The sequence below is a fragment of the Parasteatoda tepidariorum genome, chromosome 2 (genome assembly GCF_043381705.1).
Source record: "Parasteatoda tepidariorum isolate YZ-2023 chromosome 2, CAS_Ptep_4.0, whole genome shotgun sequence".
NCBI classification, from domain to species: domain Eukaryota; kingdom Metazoa; phylum Arthropoda; class Arachnida; order Araneae; family Theridiidae; genus Parasteatoda; species Parasteatoda tepidariorum.
The window spans coordinates 20,919,034-20,933,730 of record NC_092205.1 but is presented as its reverse complement, the minus strand read 5'-3'; the positions used below and the strand labels follow the sequence as shown (position 1 = coordinate 20,933,730).

At 29.0% G+C, this 14,697-nt stretch overlaps 2 protein-coding genes across 9 annotated transcripts in view; one reads left to right on the top strand and one right to left on the bottom strand.

Annotated features, from left to right (window-relative positions):
- The window catches only part of LOC107455286 (inactivation no afterpotential E), a 99,327-nt gene extending 95,137 nt beyond the window's left edge, over positions 1–4,190 (top strand). For all 3 annotated transcript variants that reach the window (XM_016072791.3, XM_016072792.4, XM_016072793.3), the window contains one exon: positions 2,735–4,190. In XM_016072791.3, coding sequence (XP_015928277.1) covers positions 2,735–3,889 — 1,155 coding nt within the window. In that variant the 3' untranslated portion in view covers positions 3,890–4,190. The remainder of the gene's footprint in view (positions 1–2,734) is intronic.
- A 2,476-nt stretch (positions 4,191–6,666) lies between these two features.
- On the bottom strand, positions 6,667–14,639 carry LOC107455288 (mediator complex subunit 19). Of its 6 annotated transcripts, none has more exons than XM_071177278.1 (7): positions 14,342–14,639; positions 13,344–13,497; positions 12,619–12,718; positions 11,229–11,334; positions 9,178–9,295; positions 8,595–8,644; positions 6,667–6,985 (listed from the first exon to the last, which is right to left on the bottom strand). In XM_071177278.1, coding segments are annotated over exons 1-6 (663 nt in total). In that variant the 5' UTR covers positions 14,526–14,639; the 3' UTR covers positions 6,667–6,985; positions 8,595–8,643. The 6 variants fall into 6 exon arrangements, with proteins under 6 accessions (XP_071033379.1, XP_015928282.1, XP_071033377.1 ...); XM_016072796.3 differs by having other exon boundaries at positions 9,192–9,295; XM_071177276.1 differs by lacking the exon at positions 8,595–8,644 and adding an exon at positions 8,477–8,494 and having other exon boundaries at positions 9,192–9,295.
- Positions 14,640–14,697: the final 58 nt, after the last annotated feature.

Genomic DNA, 14,697 nt, shown 5'->3' with positions numbered 1-14,697 from the left:
TAGACTCGAAATATGCCTACAATAACCAAATAACAACGATTTTTGTTGTTGTTGTTGTTGGTATTTGACTGTTAATGACCCATCCATAAGATTTTAAAATAGATTCTAAGTCGCGTCTTATCATAAAAGAAACGTTTAAATGAGAGACGGAACGCATGATTATGTAACCCTTTCAGATTCATCGGCATAAACAAACTTGGAAAAGAGAAAACGTTACTCATCCCATTAGTGGACGAATTCAGAATCCCTAGGGAGTAAAGTTCTAAAGAAGAACTAGAAAATGTCCTAAAAACTTTACGTCTTCAAAGAAAACTATGTTTGGTTGGTAATTATGCCACTTGCGAATGGCAGCAAGCCTGCTTGGAATCAAGCGAATTTTTAAGGCTGGAGTGCGTTTCTTGTTTTTACAGTGACGCAAAATATGGCTAAGAATACTTCAGCTACACACACACACACAACACAGTTCGTTTTACATGGACCCAATCATACTCCACTCTTTCATCTACAGATCGTAATTTTACCCAGAACCAGAGAACGATCAATCTCCTATTCAGTACCCCAGAATTATTGATTTGCAACAGAAACTTGGGGGGACTTTGTGGTTCGACAGATTTAACGTACACCAGTCACACGGCCGGCTGGATTCGAACTCCCGCTCTTGAAAACACCAGTCCAACGTCCTACCAACTGGGCACACTTATGTTCTATTCCGGGAAGAGGGTTGACACACATTCATCATGATGGAACTGGAACTATGCACCAGACAAAACGGCCACCATAAGTAACTTTTTATTTACTGCTCGGATCTTCACATACAGTACACTCTCGATTATCCGAGCGTGGTTTATCCGGTTTGCGGATTATCCGTGCTCATTCCGGAGTCACAAAAATATAAAGAGAAACATTTTCAAAATTAAAAAACTTTGATTCATGAAGTTATGACTCTACAAAATTTCTGGAAGCAATATTCGTTATTGGATTACAGTATATGGAATATCAGCATCATGGTCAAAGGTAAAATCGTCTATGTTATCACGATCTTGGAGAGAGATCATACCGCTTGATGAACAATCTTCTTCAGACGTTCAAGAAAAATATGATAACAGTATTTTCGAACAAGCAAAAAGAATCTAAGGTTTCGAAATTCTTGATGAAGAAAATTTAGAAGATTGGTTTCCAGTATTTGACAGATGAAGGCATCGTTATGTTGTTAAATCAAATAGTGATGATAGTAACTGATGCAGAAGATGTAGTAAATGAGGGAAATACAATTTCTCATACTGCTGCTCTGTGGAAACTTTATTAGATTAAATGGGAGGATTCGATTACGGTGACATTACTGTGGTTCGTAAAATATGTGTATCGATAAAAGGCGAAGACGCATTACACATTTTTTTAAAAGGAAAATTCCTAGTCTGATGTTTTACAGCATGCAAATGTGAATAATTTTTATATTTTTTGTACTGATATTGATTTTTTCTGTAATAAAAGGAGTTTTCGGATTATCCGTGTTTCTCGATTGTCCGTGCGACCTGTCCCGGTGATTAGCCCGGATAATCGGGAGTGCACTGTATTAGAATTCATTCTTAATGGTTTGAGAGGGTGACCTCAAATATGCTGAATAATTAATGCATACTATATTTTAAGTTACGAAATTAGACACAAAAACGTACTTACTCTGAATAAACATACCTTTTTTTTTCGAACGGATTCAGATTTTTTGAACCCCAAATAGTAGTAGGGTAGCCGCAATCTGGGAAATATGGTCCCCATAGTTTGTCAAGAGAGCGATCCAAAGTTTGGACTCCTTAATGTTAATTTTACTTTTTACGTATTTCGCCATATCTCGGGAACTTTTTAAGCGAATTTAAAAAATTTTGAGCACAATTATAAAATTTGTTTACCCGAAGATAATTCCATGTAAAATAGAACTTTTAATAAATTCTTAAAATTTTTTATTATTTTATTTAATAACAGATAAAAAAAAGTTTGAATTGTAAGGTTTACAATTTTTATGTCATTTTAAAGTATGTTATTTTGCACGCGAAATAAAACACTTTACTAAAATCGGGTGTATAGTACCTGAGAAATCGAATTTTAATTATAAGACTTCTTTAAAATTCGATTTTTCAGGAACTATTTAACCGATTTCGTTCAAGTGTTTATTTTGCCATGCAAAAATACATACTTTAAAATGACGTAAAAAATAGCATACCTAACAATTCAAAATGTTTCTGACTGTTATTAAATAAAATAATAAAAAAATAATCTTTCTTCCTCTCAATTTATTTGTTGACTGATTGTATTCATTGAATTGAATTTTTGATTATTGTATTTATTGACGGTAGTTTTTATAGTGATTTATGATCGATTTTTTTAACTTAATGGGCTGATTGTTTGATTGTAGTAACTGGATTTTTTTTAAAAAAGCAAAAAACAAATAACATTATGTTAAGCTTACAAAAACACTACTGCAAGCAAGAATCTTACTTTTATTTCAGAGAGAAATGTATGCAATACACAGATAATATGTAGGTCGCTTGCAAATTACCTGGGTAATTCGAGAAACGAATTGATTTTTGGCACTTTAACGAATCAGCTAGTGCACATTTGCTAAATAATTCGCAGAATAACCGATTTCTACATCTTAGCACTAGTGTACGCATTTTTTTTAACTTATAACAGTAAATATACTTTTATATTGCCCTGATATTTCGTTTTATTTTACTTTCAGCTATTGATTAACACGGGTCCTGCAAAACCTCAAAGACAATTATCAGACGCTGATCGACGACAAATATCAAATCCCGGCACACTGGAAACTGGAGCTCACCCCCGGCCGTCTCGTATCAACCACGAGACAAGCTTTACAGACGTTTCTCGAGACAGTGAAGAAGCGGTCTCGAGACCCGATAAACCACATTTATTAGTTCCAAACTGGGAGTACAACGACATAAGCGGTGGTGAGATGGACGAAGAGAAAAAAACGAATCTCGATAAGCAAGACTGGGACGTGGCACCCCTTGCTTCGCCAGAAACTCTCTCAGATGTTTCGAGTGTTTCATCGAAAGGAAGCAAGAACAATGGTAACCGCATTTCTTGGTGTGGTGTTCCGCCGATGGCCCCTATTGCTCAGTCGCCAGCAGTCCATAGGCCTAACTCCGAGTCCTTGTCATTTCATAAAAGCAGACCGACTTCTACAATGCACGGCGACTCTGGCACTGATATATCAGACAATTTCAATTTTCCTGTGAGCCACAAAGTGGTGACGAAAGCCACGGTGGAACGAGAGGACGTATACTCGCCTTCTCTCATGAACCCTTCAAAAATGAATCTAAATATCGAACTCGAAAAGAACATACAATATGGAGAAGGGGACATATGTCCCTTCGGAACAGATAGTACTTACGCTAGCTCAAGTACGGACAGGACGATAGAACCACTTTTTACCCCCCATGAACCAAAACGAGTGACGTTTGATTTGTACGATACACAAAAAATGGCTAGAGAAGTGTCCGAAGACAGCATGTATAACTCAGGAGAATCATTTGTACCTACTTATCCTGAATACAGCAACCAACAGGAATATGGAACACATGATTACATGTACATTCCTTGTGGCTACACTAGTTCTAGTCCAATATCGTCACCGACGTTGGAACATTCCATATCTGATGTACAGTTATTTAAACTTTCTGAACTACCCGGTGTGCATAAATCTAGGATAGATGAAGATACTTCCCCCACTCCAGAAATGGCAGCTAACAGTGAAGAAGCAATAATGACGTCATCGCCGAAAATGACGCAACCCAAAAAGAAAACTGTCGAAACCGAATTGTCTTCATCGCCAAGAGATTATACAAAACTGCAAAACGAAAGCAGCTTATAGCTATCTTTTTCCTCGGTTTGTATTTATATTGTGAATATATTCATTGTTCTTCCACGTTATTGGTCTCTTTTGACCTTGTGATATTATTCAAAGTGTAGAGTGTTTAATGCCATCAGAATCTCATGGTTTATTCCTATTTGCACATGAGAACATTTTCCAAAATGGCAGATTTCAATAATCTTTTCGAATTCATAGTCATTCCAAAGTATGTTTCAAAGTGGATGCTTTGAAATCATGTTTTAAATAATCTATTCCTTGTAAACTTTCATATTATTAAAATTGTTTTGAAAGTGTTGAATAATTTTGTGTTCTTCTTAAACACACTGGAACAAAATAGACCTCGTCATTTACACGATTATTTCTACACCATTGAACCTCGTTAAGAGGAAGGGCATCAAAATTGAAGATTTGTAATCATAAAAATAGCAAAAAGGAATTTGATAATTTAAAAAAATAACTAATTAGCAAAGATATCAAAGATTTTCTTGTGAAATAAATGAAAAATAAAATGCCTACTATTATTTACATGTTTCAGTTAAACTAAAAATAAATAAATAAAACATCTATTGAATCTTGGTTTAAAAATTAATACTGTAAATTTTTTTATAAGCAAATCCACATGGCACAGTTGGCATTTTCTCGTTGAAATTGAAACTAATGAACTATTTTAAACAACGTGCTAGATACCAAATGAGATGTTCGCCAAAAAATTTCACCATCACGAGGAAAAGAATTATCCTTTTTTTTTTTTACCCAAGTTCACTACCTAGATGGACAGCTCGTCAAAATTTTACGACCACTGGCTCATTCAGTTAATGGAGACACCAATTGCAGATTGATGCAAAATACCAACAAAAAAAAAATGCTAATTATTGAATATTTTTATAAAAATTTCCATTCAAAAGCAAAGTGTATGACATTACTTTAAAGTGCAACCCAAATAGAAACTGTTTTCTCAAATTTTTAAGAGTCCTTCACTGCTTATCAGTAAAAGAATACAAAATATTAAATTCTAAATTAACAAAACTATATTTGAAAGAAACGCAATTACAAGCAGCAGAATTTTCAAAAGAAAGAATAATTGATGCAATAAAGAAAACAATGGAAATAAAAATATGACCGCCGAAGTCAACGTCTTCAAGGGGTACTGGCCTCAGAACAAATGCCAAAATTAACTCTCTCATTACCCCGAAGGTTTTCTAGAAGTCCAAGAAAAAATACATGAAATACATAAAACCAAATCAGAAAAGAAATTTCAACAAATCTTGAGAAAATAAAAACTCACATTAAACCGGTCAAAGAGCGATTTCACAAACAAACTAAATTCAAAGGAAACTCTAATACAAAAGAAAACAACGCCCTCTTATAAATGCGCAGAATGAAAAAAAGAAAAGACTACTTAACAAATTAGTATAATGCTTTACTGGGGATGCTCATTTAAGACTTGATTTTCGCCCTGTTAAAAGAAATAATAAACTAGCATTCTTCAATCATTTTCTTAATCAAAAAATTAATATTACAATAATTAAAAGGAAAATCATTATTATTACTTAAATTATTCACAGCCTCCTGAAAACTTTCAACGTTATTGCAAATATTTTTAATCCTAACCAATTGTGAAAAAACTAAATTTTTCAAAATTTTATTACACAGATTAGTTTTAAAGTTGCAGAAAAAAATAACTTTAAATATATTATATTACTACACATTAGGAAACTTATTCTCAAGAAAAGAACTTATTTTTGACAAATACTTTCATAAAAATTCGCATTTCAGATGCAAAGGGTAAGTTACAATTTTGAAGAGTGAGATGCATAAAATTTATAAACCTCAAAAAATTAAACGTTTCATAGTGTGAGTATTTTTAGTGCATTTTTTAAATTTCTATTGCAACTCTCAGTAAGTTTAGCATTCTGCAAAACTTGAAAGAGTGATATGAAAAAGAGCTTTTTATGTCAAAAAATAAAAACTTCGAAGCTGCAAATTTTTAACTCTTCACTCTATTATTACACCTTTTTTCAAAAAATCCCTTTTTAAAAATTGTACATGTAAGAAGCAAAGTTTACAGTACCATTTTAAAGAGCAACACAAATCAGAACTATCTTTCTCAAAAATTTCTACAGCTCCGAGGTGTTAAGAGTTTCTAATATATATATTTTTAAATCTCCATTGTATTGGTACTTAATATTAGGACAATTTTTTATTTTCAATAAAGTTTAAGTTTTAGAAGTTGCATGCTTAGTACCATTTTAAAAAGTGATAAATCGAAACTACGTACTAATTTTCATTGATTTACAGTAATGATTATCATATGATTTCAATGATTTTTTTTGTTTTGTTGCCATTTTAGATGGACATTTTTCACATTGATTCTAATATCATATAAAAGGTGATCATTATGGTCAATGCAGGCATAATTTACAACTAGCACTTTTATAATATAATAATATATATGAACTATGCCTTAGTTACAGAGACATAACAGTTCTAACATTTAAGAATTAAATTTTAAAAAGGGGCAATTAAACTGAAAACATAAGTGAGCAATGATAAAATGCTTAAAAACAATATAATTTTTTTCTTTTAATAAATTTATGCTATAGAAACAGCCTGTACAATTTTACTACCACTAGAAAATCAATGCCTACAGCGCTGTACATAGAATAAATGTTTTATAAAAAATAATTCCACGCGTTTTATATGTCACCCCCCTTCCAGGAAGAAACAAATTTTTGACATGTATGATCAAAACAATATCAAAAAAAGAACACTCGATACACAGTCAGGCAATGAGTATATTTATAAAGTATGAAAGTAACAAAAATGTGAATCTGACATCCACATGCACATATTATATTAAATGAATTATGACTTCTTTATACATATATCCGTAAAGTCCAAATACTGATAAATATATTTATAAAATGCTTCACTGTACAATGTAAACACGCAAAAAACTTTGGAGTTCTCTCAAATTATGTCATCGAAAACAATGACTGTTGTTTCTCAAATAGGCTTTGGAATAACAACAGGATGAGGCAGGATTCCAGGTGGAGCAACGATGGGAGCACCAGTCAGCACATCTGGGCCATGTTTCTAAGGCAAATTCAAATTAAATTAGTATTTTTATGAAGAAAAAAAAATCTTTTAAAATATATTGAGTCCTAAATAAATTTTTGCCGCTATGGGAAGAGTTAAATTTATTAACCTTATCACATTATGCTCGTAAGAACTACAAGAAAATGAATTAGTATATAACGCAAATATTTATATTTTTATCAGAATGGGAACATACATTGAAAAATTCATGTGGCTAAATTCCTAACAGCTAAAGATATGGAATTGATTTATTTTATTTGAATTTTTTTTTTTCTTCAAAAAATATATAGAATTTATAAGTATTACAACATGCTAGTAATTAATTGATATTTTTTTAAAAAAAGATACACAATTTAAATCACACAAAGAATTTTTGTGATTATTTTAAGTAACTATCAAAAAACAATCACAAATAAAATAAGAAGAAAACATGTTTGCAAAAAGCATTAAAAATTTTGTTAATGCAAAAAAGGGAAAAACTTGAAAAATCTTAAGCCTTCTTATAATTTTTTCTTATTTACTAGCATAATTTCATTTCCAATATTTGTCCATTTGCTTCATTTAAAATTTTAGTTTTGATAGCCCAATCCTGCTGTGAAATTAATTATTAATATAATTTAATTTTTCAGTGAAGATTTTTTTCTAAAATATCAAATTTGCTTTTACCAAGGAGTATTTCTACTTGGAAGAAATAAATAAATGAAAAAGAAAAAAAGAAATTACACTTAATATTACATATTGTTATATATGAGAAGAACTTAATGCTTTAATTTTTTAAGCACATTGTCGACCCTGACTAGTTAACTTATCAATACACTTGCATTATCCATTTCAATTTATGAAACCCAGGGCACTATAAAATATTTCAAAGTTTAATTTAATTTTAATCAGTATAAATAAAATTTATTACAGATTACTTAAATTTTTCACTCAACATCAATGATAAAATAATAGCCAGAGACATGACATAGTTTCTATTTAAAATTGCTCGTCAACAGGGTGTTAATATACAATTAGTCCGCTTCTTAAAAGTACTTAGATTTTCAGTATAAGTAAGTTGAGTATTGAATTTTCAGTATTAAAAGAAAAATCTCTGCAGCTTATAATGGTTTAATCTAATACAAGCAATGTACTCTCAAAGATAAAGATACTTAAATATACAAAATATAAAGATACTTAAAGATACTCAAATATAAATTTGATTAAATAAATATTAATACTGCTTTTAATTTATTTATTTTTTTAAACTTTTCATTTCATATAATTTTCTAAAGTTGCATAAATAATTTTAAATTATTTTTCGGAATATTTTGTTCAAAAATCAGTAGATTAAGATTAGTAATTCTATCAGCCGATTTAATCAAGTAGAATCCTTGATGTGCCAAACTTCAAATAATAACATATTACCAAATTAGCGAAATCAAACATTGTTACAAACTATATGAGTAAAAAAAAATAGTGACAGAGATTAGTGGAATGCATATTTACCTGGAAAACATATATTTGCTGAAAAAGTAACATTTAGTAGACTTTTTAAAATACACCAAATTTAAAACATTCAACAATTGGTTTTGAAATAGATAAAATAAAACAGGTGTTCGCATACTTGTTAGAATCATGGCTCCCTTAAGAACTGAGAACCTTCACATGGGCACCCTTAGTCAAATAATACACATTTGCAACATATTATTTTTCATATTTGTAAGAATATCAAGAAGTAAAAACACTACAATAAGGAAATATCACTCTTGTATTACAAAAAAATTGCATATTGTGTAAACAAACAAAATGGATGCCAATTTAACAATTATAAATAGAAATGTCACCATTCTTAAACATTATCATTCAAATTTGAAATGATGTTTCAATCTAATATAAAATGTTTTATTCTCATTAGTTATTTAAATCATACTAATATAAAACAACGATTCTATTACTTTTGAAATAAAATATAAAGATTTACATACTAAAAGATATGGTATTTAAAATAATTTATAAGATTGGAAATTTCTAAAAGTTTAAGTAAATTTAATTATAAGTATTTTGCTTAATAACTATGACAGATATGTTTGATAAGATAGGTAGAACAAATAGTATTTAAATAGCAAAATATTACAGGGAAAATAATACTTTTATCATTTTTTTCATACTATTTTAAAAAAATTAGGTAATAAAGTAAATGCACATACTAAGATAGTCCTACCTTCTTTTTCTTTTTTTCTTTCTTCTTCTTTTTCTTTTCTTTCTCATCATCATGCCTTTTTTGTTTCTTGTGTTTCTTTTCATGAGCACCCTCTAAACTAGCATCTATAATACAAAAATATAACTTTAAAAAATAACCACAAAAATATATATACCTAACAGAATGTTAATAGTTAAAAACAAAAAATTAAAATCATCAATTTAAATCGTTTCATTCGTTTAGCAAAAGCTCTTAATTTTAATTAAGTATAGAAAAAAAATTAGGATTTTTAATGGAAGCTAATAGCATTTCAAAACCAATGCAAAGCTCAGCAATAAAAATATATGTAAGCGACCCGTATTAAGTGCCTTTCATTTGTATTAGCTATTAACTTAATGCGTACTTTACAGTTAGCAAAGTTAATGACATCATGAATTTATAACTTCAAAACTACATTATCTTCAAAGACATAGTGTATGTGACTTTTGCTAAAAACAAGATCTTATCGAAAACAGGGATATAGCAAAAAGAAGTTGATAATATATCAATTTACACTCTGAAATTGTGAAATTTTTTTACAAATTTGCAAAAACAGGATGCCACTTAAAAAGACTATACTCTGTTGCAAGTTAAGAAAAAACATATGAAGAGAGTTTGCTTGCACGAAAGTGCATGCCTAATGGATTAAAAGCTACAAGCACAAACGAACATCAACATTGCAGACTTTAGAAATGACTTTGCACAGTCGTTTTGTTTACCTTTTTAACTCATGTCATGAGAAAAACAAAATCTATTGAATAATCTATTAAAAATTAATGAAAATGATATCTTAGAATTGTAACCACTATATGCTTTTCTGTTCACATTTGAAGAAGCTGATGAAAGAATAATAAACAAATAATAAAATGTTAGCATAAGCGTAATTTATAGTGGTCCAATCAAATCCAATGCTCTTGCAACATCATGTAGTTGTTTATTTTTCAAGTATGAATATTCTTCTTAATAATAGAAATATGTGGCCAAGTCTAGGATTCCAGTAAGAAGACTATGAAACTGTAATCTTTTTTTTTAACAAGTCTTTGATATATCTTAAAAGATAGCACAGATAAAACTGCTTGACATGCTGAACTTTTCAAAGCTTTAATATATTGTTTTGAAAGCCTATTTGCATAATTTGATAATGAAATAAAATGGATGATTACTTAAATCTTATACCACAAGACAATAGTCTTTTCTTAACTTGCAACAGAGTATACAGATCACTATTTTTTTCCCTCTTTAATTAACAACAAAACCACAAAAGCAAGACCCCATTTTTAGAAAGTTGAGAGTTAATTTTTTGACAAATGTTTTAATTGCTTATTGGATGGAAATGTCCGGATTTATATTTTAAAAATATAATAAGATATTTTGCGATATTTTAATTATTATACTTAAATCGATTAGTGATGTAAATTAATCTTAACTAAATTAGGACAAAGTGTTGAAAAACAATGAAATATTTTGTCTTGTCTGCTTCTCAAATGCATAATAGTATAACTTAAAAGTGCATATAATAAAAGCATGTATAAATTTAACTTCCGAAAATAATCTTATTAACGACTTAATAACTTCAAACGAATTGCTTTTATGAGTTATAAATATTATATGACTACATCACTAAAATAACCCTAATAAAATCCTTAAGAATATCTTTTCAAAAGCAATTAATATAACTAAATACTCATTCATATTTAATTATATAAACCAATTCATTTTGATTCTATTTATTTTCCAATATTAAAGTCAAATTATGGATTACAAATACAATATAATAATTATTTTGCATCATTAGCAGGAGCGTTAAATTGAAAATCTCATGGCAATTTCAATATGTTATAACAAACATTCACTTGCATAGTTAACAAAATCTAAGACAGTGTCTTAGTTATCATCTTCATTTAAATAGTTTGGTAAGTCTTTTAATTTGGTGTGTAAATACAATTTTATAACAGAATTGATTAAAAATATATAAATTTAGCACAAGAGTTTAAATACATATAAATGCTGCTCTCTTACCTTGTTGAGAATCTTGTGTAGGAGTATCACCATCTTTATGTTTGTGCTTTTTCTTGTGTTTTTTCTTTTGAGGCATTTGGCTCATTAATCTGTATTGTTCAGGAACCTGTAAAGTAACATTGATTAAAATACAATTATAAACTACAAACAATTTTTAACTACAATCAAAATTTAGTAAAAAATTTTGTATTCTAATTTTTTCATGAAATAATCAAATAAGGGTTAATCTAATTACATCATAAAACACAAACAATTTTTCACTATAATAAAAATTTTATTGGAATGAAATAAAAATGACATAAAAAAATTATATAGATACTAATTTTTAATGGCATAACTGAAATGCACAAGTCAAAAGGGAGAAAAAGGAGCATTCATTTTGTCAAATTTTGATTTTCTTACTAAATACAATTGTAGAGCTCAATCTAAGATTTCTAACCAGGTCTATATTTTTAGAATTTTGTGAAAAATACTTTTAACAATATCTAAGGTTGCATTTATATGAAATGCAAATTTTAAGACAAGCTTTAGTATTTCAATGATTGAATTGATTCCTTATCTGAAATAAAGTCCTGTCTAAAATAAATGATATTATTAGTCAAACCTATATAAAATCTTGTTTATTCATTGGAACTTCTATTAATTGCATGTAAACTATTTTGTTTATTGATAAAGAAAGAAATCTAGTGCTTTCTTGAGTATTCTGATCCGTCTAAATAAGCTTTTGCCATTAATACACATAAAAATGTGTATATTAAAATACATGAAAATTATTTTGTACAGATGGGAGCACGAACAAAATAGAATAACAATCTCTTATTATAGAAAAATGGAACTAAGGGAAATGCCTTAATTTAAATAACCTAAAATTTTTAAAAAAGCTTTTTGGTTTAGATTTTGAAGATTCACCTTTCAGGAATTAGTTAAAAAAAATAAATAAATAAAAAAATAATAATTAAATATATCTCGTCAAAACATTTTTATGTATTAAACACAATCATAACCCTATATAGTCTTTTCATTAAATTATAATATAAAACTTCAAAAAAAAATTTCTTTATCTTTTAAATTTTGATAAATAATTTAATATTCTCAATATTAGGCTAAAAATTTTCAAACTAAAAAATTTAAAAGATCGATTCTTCACACTGAAAATAACCTTCATAAATTTTAAAGGAAAGATACTGCAAAGATACTGAAAGTAGGAAAACAGGAGATGCTTTTCATCATCTTCGAAATAAATAGGTGAAAACATTTAATATTGCCATTAGGATATGGAATTTTTACAAACGCATTGAATCCAATTAAAGAAACTTAAATTTATAAGAAAGCAATTTCAGCAAGACAAAATATTTAGACATAATTTATAAATTAAGCACGGAATACTTACTGGACCAGGATGCAATCTGAAGCCTGACAACTGAGATCCGGTAAGGGGTTGAAGATCTTTTCCACCAATTGGAGGTTTATCAATCAGAGATTTTAAAGAACTGTTGGTAAATAATTACTGAGTCAATAAAAAAATTTATTTTGTGTAAACATGGCTAAAAAGTAAAAATGTGTGATAGATAAAATAATGAGGAAAACGTTACATCATTACAATGCAATTTAATAATATTAAATACAAAATTTGCTTTATAATGTAACTTTACGCTTATATGGCTAAAAGTACACAACTTCTCTCTGCTCAACCACATAAGTAGTTAAACAATTTATAAAAAGATTTGTATGAAAAGCTTGGGAAAATGTGCTTTAAATTGACAATAACAAATGCCAATTCGATAAATGCTATATAAACATAACTTTATAAGGTTTAATAAAAATTAATTAGAATATTTTTTTGAAAAAGTATTATAAAGAATATTTTTAAATTATGGGGTACATTAAAATATACATCATTGATGCCAAAAGAGAATTCAAATTGCCGACTAATTTAATTTTTTATCAATTATTTGTGTTTTGCCAAAAGTTTTTTGATGATTTTGAAACCCACTTGATAAAAAGAATTTAAACCTTTGTTTTGAGTTTTATAAGTTTGCTTTTTCAGCATCAAAAATTAAATTAAATTGTACTAAAATAACCAAATTCAAATTTAATAAACTAAAAATTCTTCACCTATTGTCTTGACTTCCAGGGGCATCTATGCTTCCAGGTAAATTAGGTAAGAAAGCACTCAGCTGATCCTTCATTTTTCTACCGCAAAATTTGTTATAGGAATGTTCCAGATTATAGTAGGTCATCAAGTTTGTTGCTCCAGTCAATTCACTCTCTATGGATAATTAATTATAATTCAATGCGTTAATAACAACAAAAAATGAATTAAACATTTTTTATCACAATAGTCAGGTTTTGGACACAATTGTAAAATCGATGGTCTTATAATGGATTTTACCTGTCCAAAACCTTTCTGGTTTTACAATTGTTTGGTAAAAGTGAAAGTGGTTACCAACCTATTGTAAATCTGAAATTTTTTTTCAAAACCAAGGAATACGAAATTAATAACCTATTAATTGAATTATTGGGGATATTTCAGTATCATGATCTGTTACGCCAACTGCAATCACCAAGGTGCCAAATAGATTTTAAACTTGCAAATTTTTTAAAAGAAATATGTAATGTTTGCTCGGGGGGTTGATACAAGTTATACCTTTCGAGTTAGTCCCTTTCTGAGACTTTTTTTTTTTTTAGTTTCTCATGTGCCACTGCCCGGAAGTTTCCCAAGATTTGGCGATTATTCTGCTCAGATCATGATACAGAAATCTCCCCCAAGACAAATTCTGTGTACTACCAAAATTTATAATTTTAAAAACATTTCAAGAGAGTAGATACCCTGTTCTTAGTACATAACATTAAGATATTTATGTTTCTTCAAAAAAAATATTTTTTAAATAAAACATGCATTTGATACTTAAAATGAAGCTAAATTTTAAAAAAACTTTACCTAATTCAACCTTAACAAAATCACTAGTTATACCTAATTCAAGGTTAGCATTTAAACCCTATAGTCTACATTTCGATAAAATCAAATTTACTTGGTGAAAACAAAACATATTATGCAAAAACAAAAATATATTTTGTCAGATTTGTATAAATTATTTAGATAAAATCCTTACTAGGTGGTTCTTTCATGAGATAGAAAGGCCCGCTATGCCAGATCGCTGGAGTTTTACCCTTTCCCAAAGATATGGTTGTTTTTAATGTTCCAGTTGAATCTTGCCGTGGAACCACAGGGGAACGAGACCCTCTAGGGCTCGATTTTGGGGAATAAGATTCGGACCGTCTCCCCACCTCTGCCATATTAGCTGGACTGATTTTAATACATACGATAATTAAAAAATGCAATAAATAAAAACAAAACGCTCTGACTGAACTTTTCTTCTTTCCTGCTCTTCTGAGTTGAGTTGTTACTTAAAAATGAGAAAACTGGTATAAAATAACAGTTATCTATAGAACAGTTATGAATAAAAAG